The 14932-nt window shown below is 41.1% G+C and overlaps 1 protein-coding gene across 1 annotated transcript in view; it reads left to right on the forward strand.

The window, feature by feature from the left end:
- The window catches only part of LOC124788011 (peptidyl-prolyl cis-trans isomerase E), a 72222-nt gene that overhangs the window by 25950 nt on the left and 31340 nt on the right, over window positions 1-14932 (forward strand). The window contains exon 2 of the mRNA XM_047255057.1: window positions 10559-10728. Within this exon, the coding sequence (XP_047111013.1) occupies window positions 10559-10728 (170 nt within the window). The remainder of the gene's footprint in view (window positions 1-10558; window positions 10729-14932) is intronic.

Raw genomic sequence — 14932 nt, forward strand, 5'->3', positions numbered from 1 at the left:
GCATTGCGTTTACTCGACTCAGTGCACCACTGTGGCATTCGACTAGCGTCGGGAGCTTTTAGGACGAGTCCGGTGACCAGTGTCCTGGCAGAGGCTGCAGTCCCTCCATTGCAGGTCAGGCACGCACAACTTCTCACCAGTTATGTTGCACACATTCGTAGTTCTCCTGCGCATCCAAATTACCGTCTCCTTTTCCCATCCACGGCGGTTCATCTCCCGCATCGGTGGCCAGGTCAGGGCTTACAATTGCTGTTCGCATCCAATCTCTTCTGTCTGAAGTGGAGTCCTTTCCTTTATCACCTATACTTGAAGTCCATTTGCAGTCCTAGGCTGTGGCTTCTCTTGGACCTTTCACATGGCCGAAAGGACATGTACCGAGGACATGAAGTGGTTTACACCGCTAGCTCGATGGCTGATGGTTGCGTCCGCTTCACGTATGTCCATGGACGACACATTGAGCAGTATTCCTTGCCCAATGGATTTAGTGTTTTCACTGCCGAGCTGGTGGCTTTATCTCGTGTTCCTGACCACATCCGTTCATGCCCTGGGGAGTCATTTCTCCTGAGTACTGACTCCTTGAGCAGCCTACAAGCTATCGACCAGTGCTACCCTTGTCATCCTTTGGTAGGACCATCCAGGAGTCTATCTATGCCCTGGAATGGTCCTTTCGTTCAGTGGCGGTAGTCTGGACCCCAGGTCACGTCGGTATCTCGGGCAACAGGCCTGCTGACAGGCTGGCCAAACAGGCTACGATGAAACCGCTTATGGAGATCAACATTCCAATAACTGACCTGCGTTCATTTTTACGCTGCCAGCTTTTTTTGCTATGGGAGATGGAATGGTGTAGTCTCAGTACAAACAACAAACTGCGTGCCATTAGGGAGACTACGAATGTGTGACAGTCCTCCATGCGGGCTTCTCGCAGGGACTCTGTGGTTCTCTGCCGGCTCCGCATTGCCCACACTCGGGCAACCCGCTGCTGCTTCCTGCGCCGTGAAGACCCGTCTCATTGTTGATGCAGCACCTGGTTGACAGTGGCCTTTATTCTGATGCACTTTCCTACTTTGTCTGCCCTGCGACAAAATCTTCGGTTACCAGACTCGTTGCTAATTTTATCTGACAATGCTTCATCGGCTGATTTAGTTTTATGTTTTATTCGTGGAGGTGGGTTTTATCATTTGATCTAAGTTTTAGCACATGTACTTTGTCCCTCTGTGTCTTCCACCCTAGTGTTTTTAGCATAGACGTTTTAATGTGTTGTAGAGTGGCTGGCTTCTCCCTTTTATTCTCATGGTCAGCCAGCCATGGTAATCTATTTAGTCGTTTTAATCTCTTCTACCTGTTTCTTGTGTTTCCGTGGTTTTCTTGACCCATTTTGTCCATTTAAGTGTTTGTTGCCCTTCCTTCGTTCTTGTGGTTTTTCCTTTCTCTCCGTTTTGTGTTGTCAGTCTCGCTTGTTTTATTCTCACCCTTGTGGCGTTGTTTTATTCGGAACAAGGGACCAATGACCCAGCAGTTTGATCCCTTCCCCCTACTTTTAAACCAACCAACCAACCAAAGGTTTGGAAGCTATGTGTGAGGCACATGAAGGAAATGGACTATGTTCATACCTACCAAAATGTATTAATTGTTCATCACCATGTCGGAAAGATAGGGGGAAAAGGAAGCCTTCACTGATCCACAGCTCCTATAATTCAGTGGAGGTTGAAAGGACTGAGAACTTATGTCATGAAGCTGAAACTACTGGCACAGCAAAAACCACTGTGTCTTTGTCTGTAGAAGATACGTTTGAAAATGTCTGATGTCATTGTGCTAAGAGCTTACTGTCTTCACAGTATTATTGATCTTAGTGATGAAAGACATACGGGGGATGGGGGCATTATTCCTTAGTAATACTGGCAATGTGTCGTCTGTCCCACTTACGTCCAGTTTGCAGGCAATACTTCTCGCCATCTGCACATCACTAAAACCCGTTGTATGCACAGTATTTTCTGTATGCACTCAATAAAAAGGCTTTCATAACCCTAATTAGACACCTTTTCTAGCCATTCCAAAATTTTTGAGAATTTTTACGCACCTCATGTGCTATGGAATTTCAGGAGCACCTGCCCCGAGGATTGAGTCATTCAGAATCTCATTGTATCAGGAGATATCTGCCTTTTAGAAACAGGTTTGGCAACACACTTCAGCTCTGCCACAAGGTGATTCTCAGCCATCAGCCTTATCTTCTGTTGCCTGCACTAAGGGATATTACAGATTAGAAAGTTGGCAGTGATTTCCACTCAGTGGCAATTTCCCCATCTGGATTTACTTTCCAGACAGAAGAGAACTCTAAAGGAAGCTACAAAATGGATCCTCAGGATACTATGTAACAAGTAATGAGACTTAAACACAGAGATAGCGTACAAGATTGGGTAAATCACATTGCTGCATGCCGTTCGTCATTCTGCGTGTGATAGCAGTTATAGTTGCTGGCTGGCAGTGTGTGGGTCACTGGCTCTATTCTCTTCTTCTGTAATTTTTTTATCATTTAAGGTTTTGGCAGCATGATGTACATGTATAAATAGGAGCATTCTCTGCTCGGATACCACCTGCAGGTCCCGGGGTTAGAATAGGCCCAGGGTATTCCTGCCTGTCATAATAGGTGACTAAAAGGAGTCTCACACCTTTTGGCCTTTATGTAATGGTCCCCTGTAGGGTTTGACCTCCATTTTTCAAAATTTTCCCAAAGAGCAAGCCAATTGGGGAAGACCATCTTACATGGTGCATCGTGCATTGACAGGGTGTATACGACCCGGGAGATCCGGGAAAAACCCGGGAATTTTTTCGTCCGGGAGAAAACCGGGAAAATCCCGGGAATTTTTTGGAATTCCGGGAACTTTTCCTTGTTTTAGTTACCAGTTAAATTTTTGTTATTTTGACTGGTAAGAACCAATAATCCAACAAAGGGTATTACTGTATTCCACATCTGCAGGATAATATTGCAGCAACAAAACATTAACAAGAGGAAGAAAAATGAAAATAAAACTTAAGCGGCAAAGGAATTGCACCATATACAACGAAACACAGTGCTAATACAAGCGTCTGCCAACCAAAGTGTGTCAAAGGCTTTAGGAAGAATATGCAGTGCTTCCCAACAACAAATTGCCTCCGATGAGTGTGGCATGACAGCTGTTTACATTTGATTCATTTGAGCAGTTGCGGGCGGGCTCTTGCGCATGCGCAGCTGAGGCGCCTATGGCTAGTACCTTCTCCCGCTTCTGGCTACAGATGTGTGGCTGAGCGCCACTATCTAAATTGCTCCGATTCGGAAATATCGTAGATCCAGGGCTGATGCACAGAGCAGTCTGAGTTGTAGTGGGGAGGTGGGTAGTCTCCACGTGACCTGTGTTTACGTTTAGTGATTTTGCTGTTTCCTCTTCGTTTATTGCTCTCACATTAAATGAACACAAAACGGATTTCTGTGGCCGGGAGCTACCAAATAAATTAAAATATGTTCGCATAATTACGGAAAGCTAAAATATGTTGTTAGTTTCAGGTTTTATTTCCACCTTTCTGACAATCAAGCATTAATCACCTTGCAGAACAATGAAGTTATTTTTGTCGGTTTGCTAAAGAGATTGGGCTTTTATTAATATTTTGCGCTCAGGAAGCCAGTTTATTTTAAACGAAGTGTTTAATCTCACACTGTTGGCTAGTTTCAACTATTCGCTGCATTTCAAGTGCACGTTTTCTATCTTCTAGCTCGTATGACATTATGCCATAATAAAGAACCAAACATGAGATAATACAGTACTGGTACTCTAGAAAATTTACATCCAAATCTGGACATACGATTGTGCAGTTTAACCATGTTAAGCATTTTAGTATGGTTCACGAAATTACGATGCTCCTGAAGTATCCTTTGATGTCTTGTTTCTTTTATGACATAATGCAAGATCGCACGTACGAACATACGGGCTTCCTGCGTCATCGTAGCTGCGCTGGCACGGTGACGCCTGTTATCTGGCGCTCTCTGGCAACTGCTGAAACGAACCAGTTTCTAACAGGTCACGGGAAAATATTGCGAATGATGGTTTGAAAAGTGTTACTTTCGAAGTAAATTTCCTTTTACGCAAGATGAACTATGTGCGAGAATGTACGATGAATTTCTTAAACCACAGAGCGTTTGACTCTCATGTAAAAATCAACTCCTTGAGGACGACCATCTAGAATAATTTAGAGCTCAGAAGATCAGACATTTACGTTGTTATTAAAAATTTTACTGGCACATTTGTGTCATGTATCTTAAAGTGTAACACGCGCAAAATGATCAGCATTATATGTGGAAGCTTAGCTTCTCTTGCAGCTTATTAATCTTAGAGACCAATATTATTTGTGAAAGCTGTTTTTCTTCTATCAAAACTATGTGTACTTATTTAAACTATTAACTTTTCTTTTTGTGTGTTCGCGCTACTTAAGAGTGATCTTGCTATTGGTTGACTACACTACGTGTCTTGTACTGTCATCAGCTGTCGAGATCACGTGACATGAGCTATGACTGGCTTACAAAAGCGCGTTGCAATCTCGATTTCATTGCTTCGGAAAGTAACATGCAGTGTTTGGTGGAATTCGGATTTATACCTCCATAAAACGAAGAAATGCAGCGTACATGTTGCTGCACATCAAAGATCTTTCCAAAACGTGTTTTTTCCCCCTGGGTTTCATTTTCTAAAGTGCCGGTAAATTCTACGTCTGTTTAGAAAACCATAAACATTCTAAGGATTGATAAGTTTTACAGTGCCGAGGAAAAGTATACTGTCATTTAACACGGAAAAAGTGTATTTTCATCCGGGAGAAAGTGTATTTTCAACCGGGAAATCCGGGAAAAATCCAGGAATTTTTTTTCCTTGTCCACATACACACCCTGTTTGAGATCTTTAGCCCACTTTCTCATCGTGGCATTGCAGTCCCACTCATCCTCCATCTCTTGAGCGAGGACACCTTCCTGGGTGCGTTTTTCTCCACCCAGTATGCAGTGTCGTTTTCTGCGCCGATGATGGCCATGGAATTCCTTGCATCTCGTATCCAGCACGGTAGCCAGTCCGTTGTGGTGGGGCTGCAATGTACCATTTTGGTTGTAGCCCCCTGACTACACAAGGATCACTGCTGATGTCTGCGCCATTAACTCCCCATGTATGCCAAGGAGTAGATGCCTGTCGCCCTGGGGATCGGTACTCCCAGCAATGACCATCCTGCTGCTGGGTGGCGCCTGTGGGGAGTGCCACTGGTTGGAGTGGGTGGCATCAGGGTGGATGATGCGTGATGAAGTGTACCACGTCATCAGTTGCTGGTGATCAAATGCCAGCAGTCTCTAAGCATTCCAAGTCTCAGTACAATGCAAGAAAGTGTGATCCTAAATCGTTCCCCTCCCTGGTCACACCATGGGAGGAATGCCATGCTAAGGATGGCAGCAAACATTATCCTCCCTTGTACCTCGTATGTATGAGAGTTGATGGGGACTCCTTTTTCTCAAAGAAGCCTCAGTTTTTGTAGAGCATTTAGAGGACAAGTTTGGGGAGAGGGAGGACTTGTCCAAAATACAGTCAGGGTGAATCTGGATGAAAACAGCATCCTCTGCCCAGTCACGAGCATTACTCGCTTGTGACAAGCTGGGGGATGTTTTCGTTACCATCACGCCTCATAATGGCTTAAATATGGCCCAGGGTGTTATATTCCACACCGACCTTCTTTTGCAGTCTGATGATGAGTTGCGCACCAACTTAGAGTGACGATGAGTTCATTTCATCCAGTGCGTCCATCAGAGTCCGAGGGATAATCAGGTTGCCACCGGTACCATCATCTTGGCTTTCGAGTGTGACACATACTCGAGAAGTTCAAGGTGATGATCTACCGCTGCGATGTGAAGCCATATATCCCTCCCCCAATACGATGCTTTAAATGCTAGAAGTTCGGCCATATGTCTTCCCGCTGTACTTCCAGCATCGCATGTCGAGATTGTGGACGTCCATCCCATCCCAATACTCCATGTGCCCGGCCTCCCAACTGTGTCAACTGTGGAGTGCATCATTCCCCTTGTTCACCAGACTGCAGGATTTTACAGTGAGAAAGGAAAATCATGGCATACGAGACCCTGGACTGACTGACCTATGCTGAGGCCAAGAGGAAATTTGATTGCCTACATCCTGTGGCTATGACCTCCTTTTATGCTGCCACTACAAGAACAGTTCCATGAGTTCCAGTTGGCTCTCAGAGTCAGAAGACAACATCTACCCCCTTGATGGTGAGGGACACTTCCCTCCCTGTTGCTCCCGCACCACCTACCTCGGGAGCAGTCCCCACAATCATCTGGGACAAATACGTTGGCCAACGTATTTGCCGCTGCTGACCGACCGTGTGGTGAAGAGATGCCGGGGCTGGACTTCAGTTATAGGTTTTAATTTTAATGTTGACTGTGCCTTACTCTGGCATGTTATAGTAATTTTATGCTTCTGAAGAAGGCTAGATTAATTTAGCCAAAACCTGGTAAAGACCAGAAAATTTGTGCAACTGAGGCTAATTCATCAACGTATTAGTCTAATACAGTTGCTAACTGGGCTGCAATATGCTAAAAGTTCTTAGAAATTGCAGTTGACGATACACATTTTGGATGTCTTTTGTGGGGATGTACACAGTCAAACAAAACAGTAGATCACAATGTTTTATATACTATCACATGCATCTGTCCTGTTCTCCATTGCTTTCATTAGTGTCCTTGGAAAACATTAGGAAGAGGACAAACGTTCATTTTATGTGTTCAGAATCACTAATACTATCATCCCTCAAAGCATGTACCTTTCCTCCTGATTCACCCTGTGTATTCTAGTCTTCATTTAGGATTTCATTGTTGCTTACTTCCAGTATCAATGAACTTTCTGGTCCTAATACTATCTGGGTATTATTACCTTTGATAAGGGACACTATTTAACTGTCGAATCCCACCAGAATGAAGTCTGTTGATGATTCATACCAATCTCTTCAAGATGAACTGGCATTGAGCAATATTTAGTCAGAAACCCTGGAATAATACCATAACTGTCAGATGACATCCAAGGTTCTCAGAAACACATATACAACTTGTTGCCTTGCAAGTTCCATGGGTGTCATGTAGAGAAATAGACATTTGGAGAATGTTGAACAACATGCTGGTATATTTCCATCATAAATGCCACAAAGGCTCAATGGTACTGACTGCCCGCCATGTCATCCTCAGCCACAGGTGTCACTGTATGTGGATAGGGAGGGGCATGTGGTCAGCACACCACTCTCCTGGCCATATGCCAGTTTATGAGACCAGAGCTGCTACTTCTCAATGAAGTAGCTCGTCAGTTTGCCTCCACAAGGGCTGAGTATAGCCCATTTGTCGATAGCGCTCGGCAGACTGGATGGTCACCCATCCAAGTGCTAGCCCAGCCCGACAGCATTTAACTCCCATGATCTGACAGGAACCGGTGTTACCCCTGCGGTAAGGCCATTGGCACATTCTACACTAATGAAGAGGAGGATGAAGATCGTTTGATGACTATTACAGTACTAAACATCAGGCAGCAGGGCCAGTCTGTTCATGTCAAGCAGTGGTAGACAATTACTACAGCAGAATGAAGCCCATTGCTGTATCCAGGTCTAGTTCACTGTCCAGTATGCCACAGTCATTCCCACAGTCTCCATCTAAACAATGGATAATTTAGATTGAAGTGGAAAAGATGTGTTAGACAACATTATACAGCCATCAGAAAGTTCATGGTCCTCCCCAATATTGCCTGTGAAGAAGAGAGATGGCTCATAGCATTTCTTTGTTGATTTCCAATTGCTGAACAAAATCACAAATATGATATGTATCCATTGTGACAAATGGATGTCACCTTGGAATGTATGAAGGTATAGAAAATTACTTCTCCACTATGGATATTCAGACTAGCTACGGATTGATCAATTTTGATGGGGTTGACATGAAAAAGGCTGCTTCTGTAGCACCTGATGGCCTCTCTGAGTGCAAAGTTATGATGCTTGGCCTGCACAAAACTTCAGCTACCTCTGAAAGCATCATGGAAAACGTGATTTGATATCTTGAATGGTTTATATGTATTCATTATCTGGATGGATGACACTGTTGTTTTATTGAAGACTTTTTATTAAAATTGTAACCACTGGTCAACTGTGCTAAAGTGTTTCCATGGTGCAGATCTACGACTGGATTTGAGAAATGCATCTTCATCAGCCAAGAAATAAAAATCTTCGTTCACCTGCAGTAGTTAGTGGAAGCATAGTCTGACCTGATTCTGAAAAGGTAAGAGCCATAACAGATTTTCCAATGTTTCATCACATATGTGATGTGAGAGGCTTCCCAGGAATCTGCTTCTACTACAGATGCTTCATAATAGTTTTCAGTTCCAAGGCACAGCTACTGTAAGGTCTTTGCAGGGAGATGCCAAATGTTCTTGGGCCCACAATCAGGGAACATCTTTTTGTGATCGTAAAGTGGCACTGACAACTTCAGTAGTCCTAGCATTTTTGATGAGAATTCTGAGAGGGAACTATAGTCTGATGGTAATTATTACGGGAGCGGTGCAGTTCTAATGTAAATCTAGGAGGGCACTTAAAAAGTGATTGCTTATGCCTCCAGAGTATGTTCGAAGTTCTGACTCTATTTATATGGCTGTTGTGACTGACAAACATTTTTTATGCTGGCTGACAAGCCCAAAGGATCTCTCAGGACCATTGGCAAACTAGGCACCAAAAGTTCAGGAATATGGCATCAAAGTAGTTTACAAAAGTGAACACAAACACAAATTACAGACTACCATTGCAGATCTGGCAGTATGCCAGACATTGCTGCACAAATGAGCATTGGTAGTTGAACAAAGGAAAGGTCCAACATCGCAGAAGAGCATGGAAGACTTAAAGAAGGAAAAACATTTCCATTGACAACTCAGACTAACAGATGGGCTACAAGAAATATTGAGCCAATGGGAAGTAAATTGTTGTTTGTCTCATAACTCTTCTGCAGCTAGTCATACTAATGTATTTTCACTTATGTATTTTCATGGCATTTTAACATCAGGGTATCTGGGATTTAAAAAGACCCTTGATAAAGTCAGAAACAGGTATCACTGGCCAGGTTTGTGTTTATCTGTCAGATATTTTGTAGGACATTATAGAGAATGCCAACAATGGGAGCATGTGCCTCACTTACCCCAGAACATCTGGTACTAATTTGTCCTGCACTAACTTCATCAGATTAAAATTGACCTCTTGAGGAGATTTTGCAGTTCAGTAAAAAGGAATTAATGGATAATATTTTGGACTGAGTATCTAACTTGCTATGCTGTCAGCTGGCCGGTGTGGCCGAGTGGTTCTAGGTGCTTCAGTCTGGAACCGCGCGACCGCTACAGTCGCAGTTTCGAATCCTGCCTCGGGCATGGATGTGCGTGATGTCCTTAGGTTAGTTAGGTTTAAGTAGTTCTAAGTTCTAGGGGACTGATGACCTCGTATGTTAAGTCCCATAGTGCTCAGAGCCATTTGCTATGCTGTCATTATGGCTGCACCGATTGCTGAAGTTCCAGAAATCACCAGGTTTATTCCAGAAGACATAATTTTGAAGCATGTAACTCCAGGTGTAGTGAGTTATGACTATGGGAAAGTATTTTAGTCAACGCTAGTGACAAAAGTAATTAAAAGTTGCAAATCGTGCACAGGATGATAACTGCTTGCCATCTGCAGATGAAGGCATCACCAGATAATTTAATAAAATGACTGATATGCTCTCAGTGTATGTGGACATCAAACAGAGAGACTAGGATACAATACTGCTTGTCATGACATTCACATGCAACACAACAAAATAAGACACTGAAGTTTCATGCATTTTTTTTCTAGATACGTGGTTGAGAGCTGAAACAAAAATGGATACTTTGTTTGTGTTTCAACCCAATACTGTTGAATATTATTGGATTAAACAACTTAACAACCCAAATGAAGATGCAAGACAGTTGGCATGCATGTGGGCCTTGGATGCACAAGTTAAGGACTGTGGATGTTATAACGCCCATAATCAATCTTTAAGCTACAACCCAGATGAACTAGTATGGATTTTTACGCCTGTTCAGATGGTCAGGCTATCAGAAAAGTGGTTGCATAGCTGTCTGACTGGCAATGAGTAGGTTGCTATTTTGATTCCGTCCTCCTGCAATTATTTATCATTTAAGTTTTGTACTTTGTTGCTGGCTTTGGGATTTGCTTATTTTTGAAGTAGTAGAATGTACCACATCTGTATGTACTTTGTCTGTACTCTATAGATGTATTATCATTGTAAACAGTTCTTGTTGATAACAGTGGTCTTGTAACTGATAATTGATTGTGGATTCTACATGTCAATGATAATTGTGATGTGAGACACGTATTGGTGACTTACATACACTAGATGATGTCTGTGAACAAGAATTTTAATTCTTCTCCAAAAATTTTTGTCTGATTCTAGTATAATGTCATTAATTTATGATTTATGTATTTGCTTTTATAGGTGGTTTGGCAGAAGAAGTTGACGAGAAAGTTCTGCATGCAGCATTCATTCCATTTGGTGATATAGTTGACATTCAGATACCTCTTGATTATGAAACTGAAAAACATAGAGGTTTTGCATTTGTTGAATTTGAGGCAGCCGAAGATGCAGCAGCTGCTATTGATAACATGGTAGGTTACTTTTTACTGTTGTCCCACCCATCATTTCAGCCTTTTAAGCAGTAGGCCTACTGCACACTTAAGATGATAAGTGGTTTAAATGGTTATCATCAGCAGAAAAAACTTGTAGATATAGCAACAACACAAAATGTTTGTAGAGATGAGTGTGCCCTTTAATGTAATTTATCAACAAATTTGCCTACATACTTCTATCTCCACCTCTTTCTCTCAGGATAATCTGCATCTGGTTAGTCCTCCTTCCCACATTCCCCCCCCCCCCCTCCCCCCCTCCACCTGCCCCTCTTTTGTGAAGAACTATTTCTTAGGAGATAAAAGATAAATTTTTTTAATAATACTTTTAACCATGTTAATATTTTCCTAACAAATGTGTCATTGTATGTTATCTACGTGGAGAAAATACAGACCTTAATATACTAGGCTAGATGTGCGGAACTGTGTCCACTTACTAAGAGAAACCAACAGATCTGTCTATTCTGCTTGTAACTGAAATAATATCTATCATTATTGGTATTCTTCCTCTGAATTAGTATCTTTGAGTTACATATACTGTACACATTTAAGCATTTTGTGTCAGCAGGCAACTGCCTATGAGAATAAATCCTCATACTTCATTACTTTAATCAACTGTCATTTTCACATGCAAGGGAAAAAAAAAGAGGCTGACAGTTAGCTGTGTACTTAATACAAATCTTTTCAGATTATTCTTGTGATTGGTCTCATAGAAACAGTTTCTTCTTCTTCTTCTTCTTCTTCTTCTTCCAGTCTGGCATATATCATCATCATTATGTTTGATTTAGATGTGTTGGAACTTAACAGTTTCTGCAAGATGCAATTTCATTTGCTTTCTCATGCATTGTCAACATACCACAGATATTTCTCACCTCATGGCTCACTCAGTCTTGATGAATTCCTTACCTGTTGATGAATTCCTTACTAATTGTGTGTTTTCAATTTATGGCATCTGTTAACCACATGGCTGACTATTGTTTAGATATCCTGAAACTGCATACTTAAATAATCCCTGGTTCCAAATACATGTCCAATTTCCGTTCCCCTACATGTCCAATTTCCGTTCCCAATCTCTATCAAAGTGTGTACTATATCTCTAAAGAGACAGCTTTACTATGACCATAAAAACTTGTGAACATGGTTGTTTCATATATTTTTAACTGAACAACACTGATTCGATCCAAATTACTCAATAATAGTAGTAATAATGATGATAAACAAGATTGTTGCTGCAAATATTTTACAAAAATACACTGTGTGTGAAAATGTGTGATCATCAGTTTCACTTCATGAATCTTCTTTAGGAGTATTTGTATTTCAAACTGTTTTCCTCCAATAACATTTCCTGTTCTTGCGGTGGTGTTCTGATATCAACATTTTGTGAAAATTATAGGTTTCACATTTATTTACTAGTCATTAGACACAAAAAAATTATCAGCCTTATATTTTGTTTATGCTTTAGATGAAAGCAAGTAGATATTTGCATGTCATACACCAGTTCTTACTCATTATTGTTGCTTGTTGAAAGTCAGGTACAAAGAAGTGCTACTGGTTTTAAAAAAGGAATTCAAATGATAAATTAATGGAAGCTGAACTCTGAATGGAAATAAAAAGCAGGAGCAATGGATGCATTCCGAAAGGCCCTTAAAAATAAGTCACTGCTGCCCAATAACATGTCTGTATTCAGTAGCTACACCGAAGCACCAAAGAAACTGGTATAATCTTTTGTATTCAAATACAGAGACATGTAAACAGGCAGAATATGATGCTGCAGTCGGCAATGCCTATATAAGACAACAAGTGTCTGGCGCAATTGTTAGATCAGTTACTGCTGCTACAGTGGCAGGTTATCGAGATTTAAGTGAATTTGAACGTAGTGTTATAGTTGGTGCACAAGTGATGGGACACAGCATCTCCGAGGTAGCGGTGAACTGAGGATTTTCCCATTTGATCATTCCATGAGCGTATTGTATCAGGAATTCGGTAAAACATAAAATCTCCAACAATGCTGTGGCCGGACTGAAGAGAATCGTTCAATGTGACAGAAGTGCAATCCTTCCACAAATTGCTACAGTTCTCAATGCTGGGCCATCAACAAGTGTCAGCGTGCAAACCATTCAACAAAACATCATTGGTATGGGCTTTCGGAGCCAAAGGCCAACTCGTGTACCCTTGATGACTGCACGACACGAAGCTTTATGCCTCACCTGGGGCCCTGTTCTGTATCGTTCATACCGATCGGTGCAGTAGGTTAGTCTCGGTAATGATGTCATTTCCGGTTCTTTATCCGAAGTTACTATTTTGTAAGCTTCTGAGACCTGTTATCGATCGGTCCTCCAGCCAGTTTTTTGACAACTGTACCGAGAGGTTTTGGATTTCAGTATGGCCCTTTCATTCGATTCAGTGTGATTTCTTTACACCTAGAATTTGTTATTTTAAAAATATTGAGTGTCGGATTTAGTGATTGTGTTACCGAAGAATCACCAGGACGTGTCCAGGTGGAAAGTGAGTTTATAATAGACTATTTTCCTATGTTAGAAATATGGTTTGTATTGTTACTGTGAATGATTATAACATAAGAAAAACAGTTTGTCAATATTCTCACAAAATATCTGTTATTTTTACGTAATTAAGAGTTTGAAAAAAATCATTAAATTTCTGCTTACATGTATCACACGAATGTTAGCTGAAATTACTAGTGACTTCGTGTACATTTTCCCGCAAATAGTTTACTTATTAATTATCGAAACACGTTTAAAACTTTGAAGTAACAATATAAAGGAATTTTGCGAAGCCTGATAGACGAAACCTTCCAAAATTTCATGCACTTATGGCTTAAGCGCACGTCATACGGCAACAAAGTCAGCCTGCGTTTCTCTTGAATGGAATTGTGTGTTAAAGCACTACATGTAAGCGAGGGCTGGTAACATAGTGGGTAAGGCAACAAACTGCCATGTCAAAGGTTGTAGGTTCATATACCTTTGGATACTAAAGTTTTTTCTCCTCTTCGTGTTTGTAACACGTTCTTAGCCTTCATTAATCATCAAAGTTAAGCATTTTTCTGATATATTCATTGTTATTTATATGTAAGAGTGTGCTTTCTCAGTATCTTCAATTTCGTGACTTCCATTTGTTCAAGAAATTAAAGATGACATTGCTGTGCGTGAAAGAACTGACAGTGACATTATACTTTTTCGTGTCATAAATAATTCACCATTATTTTCTGAATACGTAGCAATTTCTGAGTGCGTGGTCAGACAGAAATCTAAGAGCATAACTTAAATTACTGTGAATGAAACTAGCAGCAATCGTCTTTATACTTTAGCTTGTCAGAAGTATTTATCTGTGATCAAATCCTTAACAGCGGTAGACAGAGATGAAAAATTCCTGCCACAATATTTTTAGATTGTACCACCATATGTGAAACATTTTGATTCATCAGATGCGTGTTATAAAACTAGAATGAAATTCTATGGTTGCACTCGCCACACGCCCTCGAAAAGGCATTTTTTAATTTTGTTTTTATGAACCAAATTGTTGATGTATCATATAGGGAAGTAGGCTACCTCATCATTTGGATCTCTAGGAGCGAGTTACAACCACATTCTATGCACGTTCTTATTCTTTGACACTCTCTTAAACAATTTTTCAGGTTTGTGGAGATGTGTTCCGTCTATGCAACTAATTGAAGGCAGTTTGTTTACTGCCATACGCATTTCGCTTCTTTTATTTGCAAAGCATCTTCTCGAATAAAAGAAGCAAAACGTGTATGGCAATAAACAAACTGCCTTCAGTTAGTTGCATAGACGTGCATTAACAGAACATACCTCCAAGAATTTTGGAGCAACTAAGGAACGACAGGATACAAAAAAAATGATGAATTTTTTGGGTATTTCCATACCTGGATTTGTGCACTGTGGTACTACACTCCATTCCTAACTCAAATTCCGAAACGCAAAATTCAAAACACGACGTTGATGTGAATGAGGATAAAATGACATAGTGTGACATTTATGACAGTTTCCACATCACAGTCAATATTCTATCATTATCATGCGTTCATGGAAGCACATGGTCAGCAAAATTTGAACAGTATTACGTACTCTAACCACATTTTTTGGTACTGTGAAGAATAGCGTGCCTTTGTTGGCTGCTAGCTGCTTTCGGTTCGTGGCGCTGCAGTGCG

This window comes from Schistocerca piceifrons, chromosome 3 (genome assembly GCF_021461385.2).
Source record: "Schistocerca piceifrons isolate TAMUIC-IGC-003096 chromosome 3, iqSchPice1.1, whole genome shotgun sequence".
NCBI lineage: Eukaryota > Metazoa > Arthropoda > Insecta > Orthoptera > Acrididae > Schistocerca > Schistocerca piceifrons.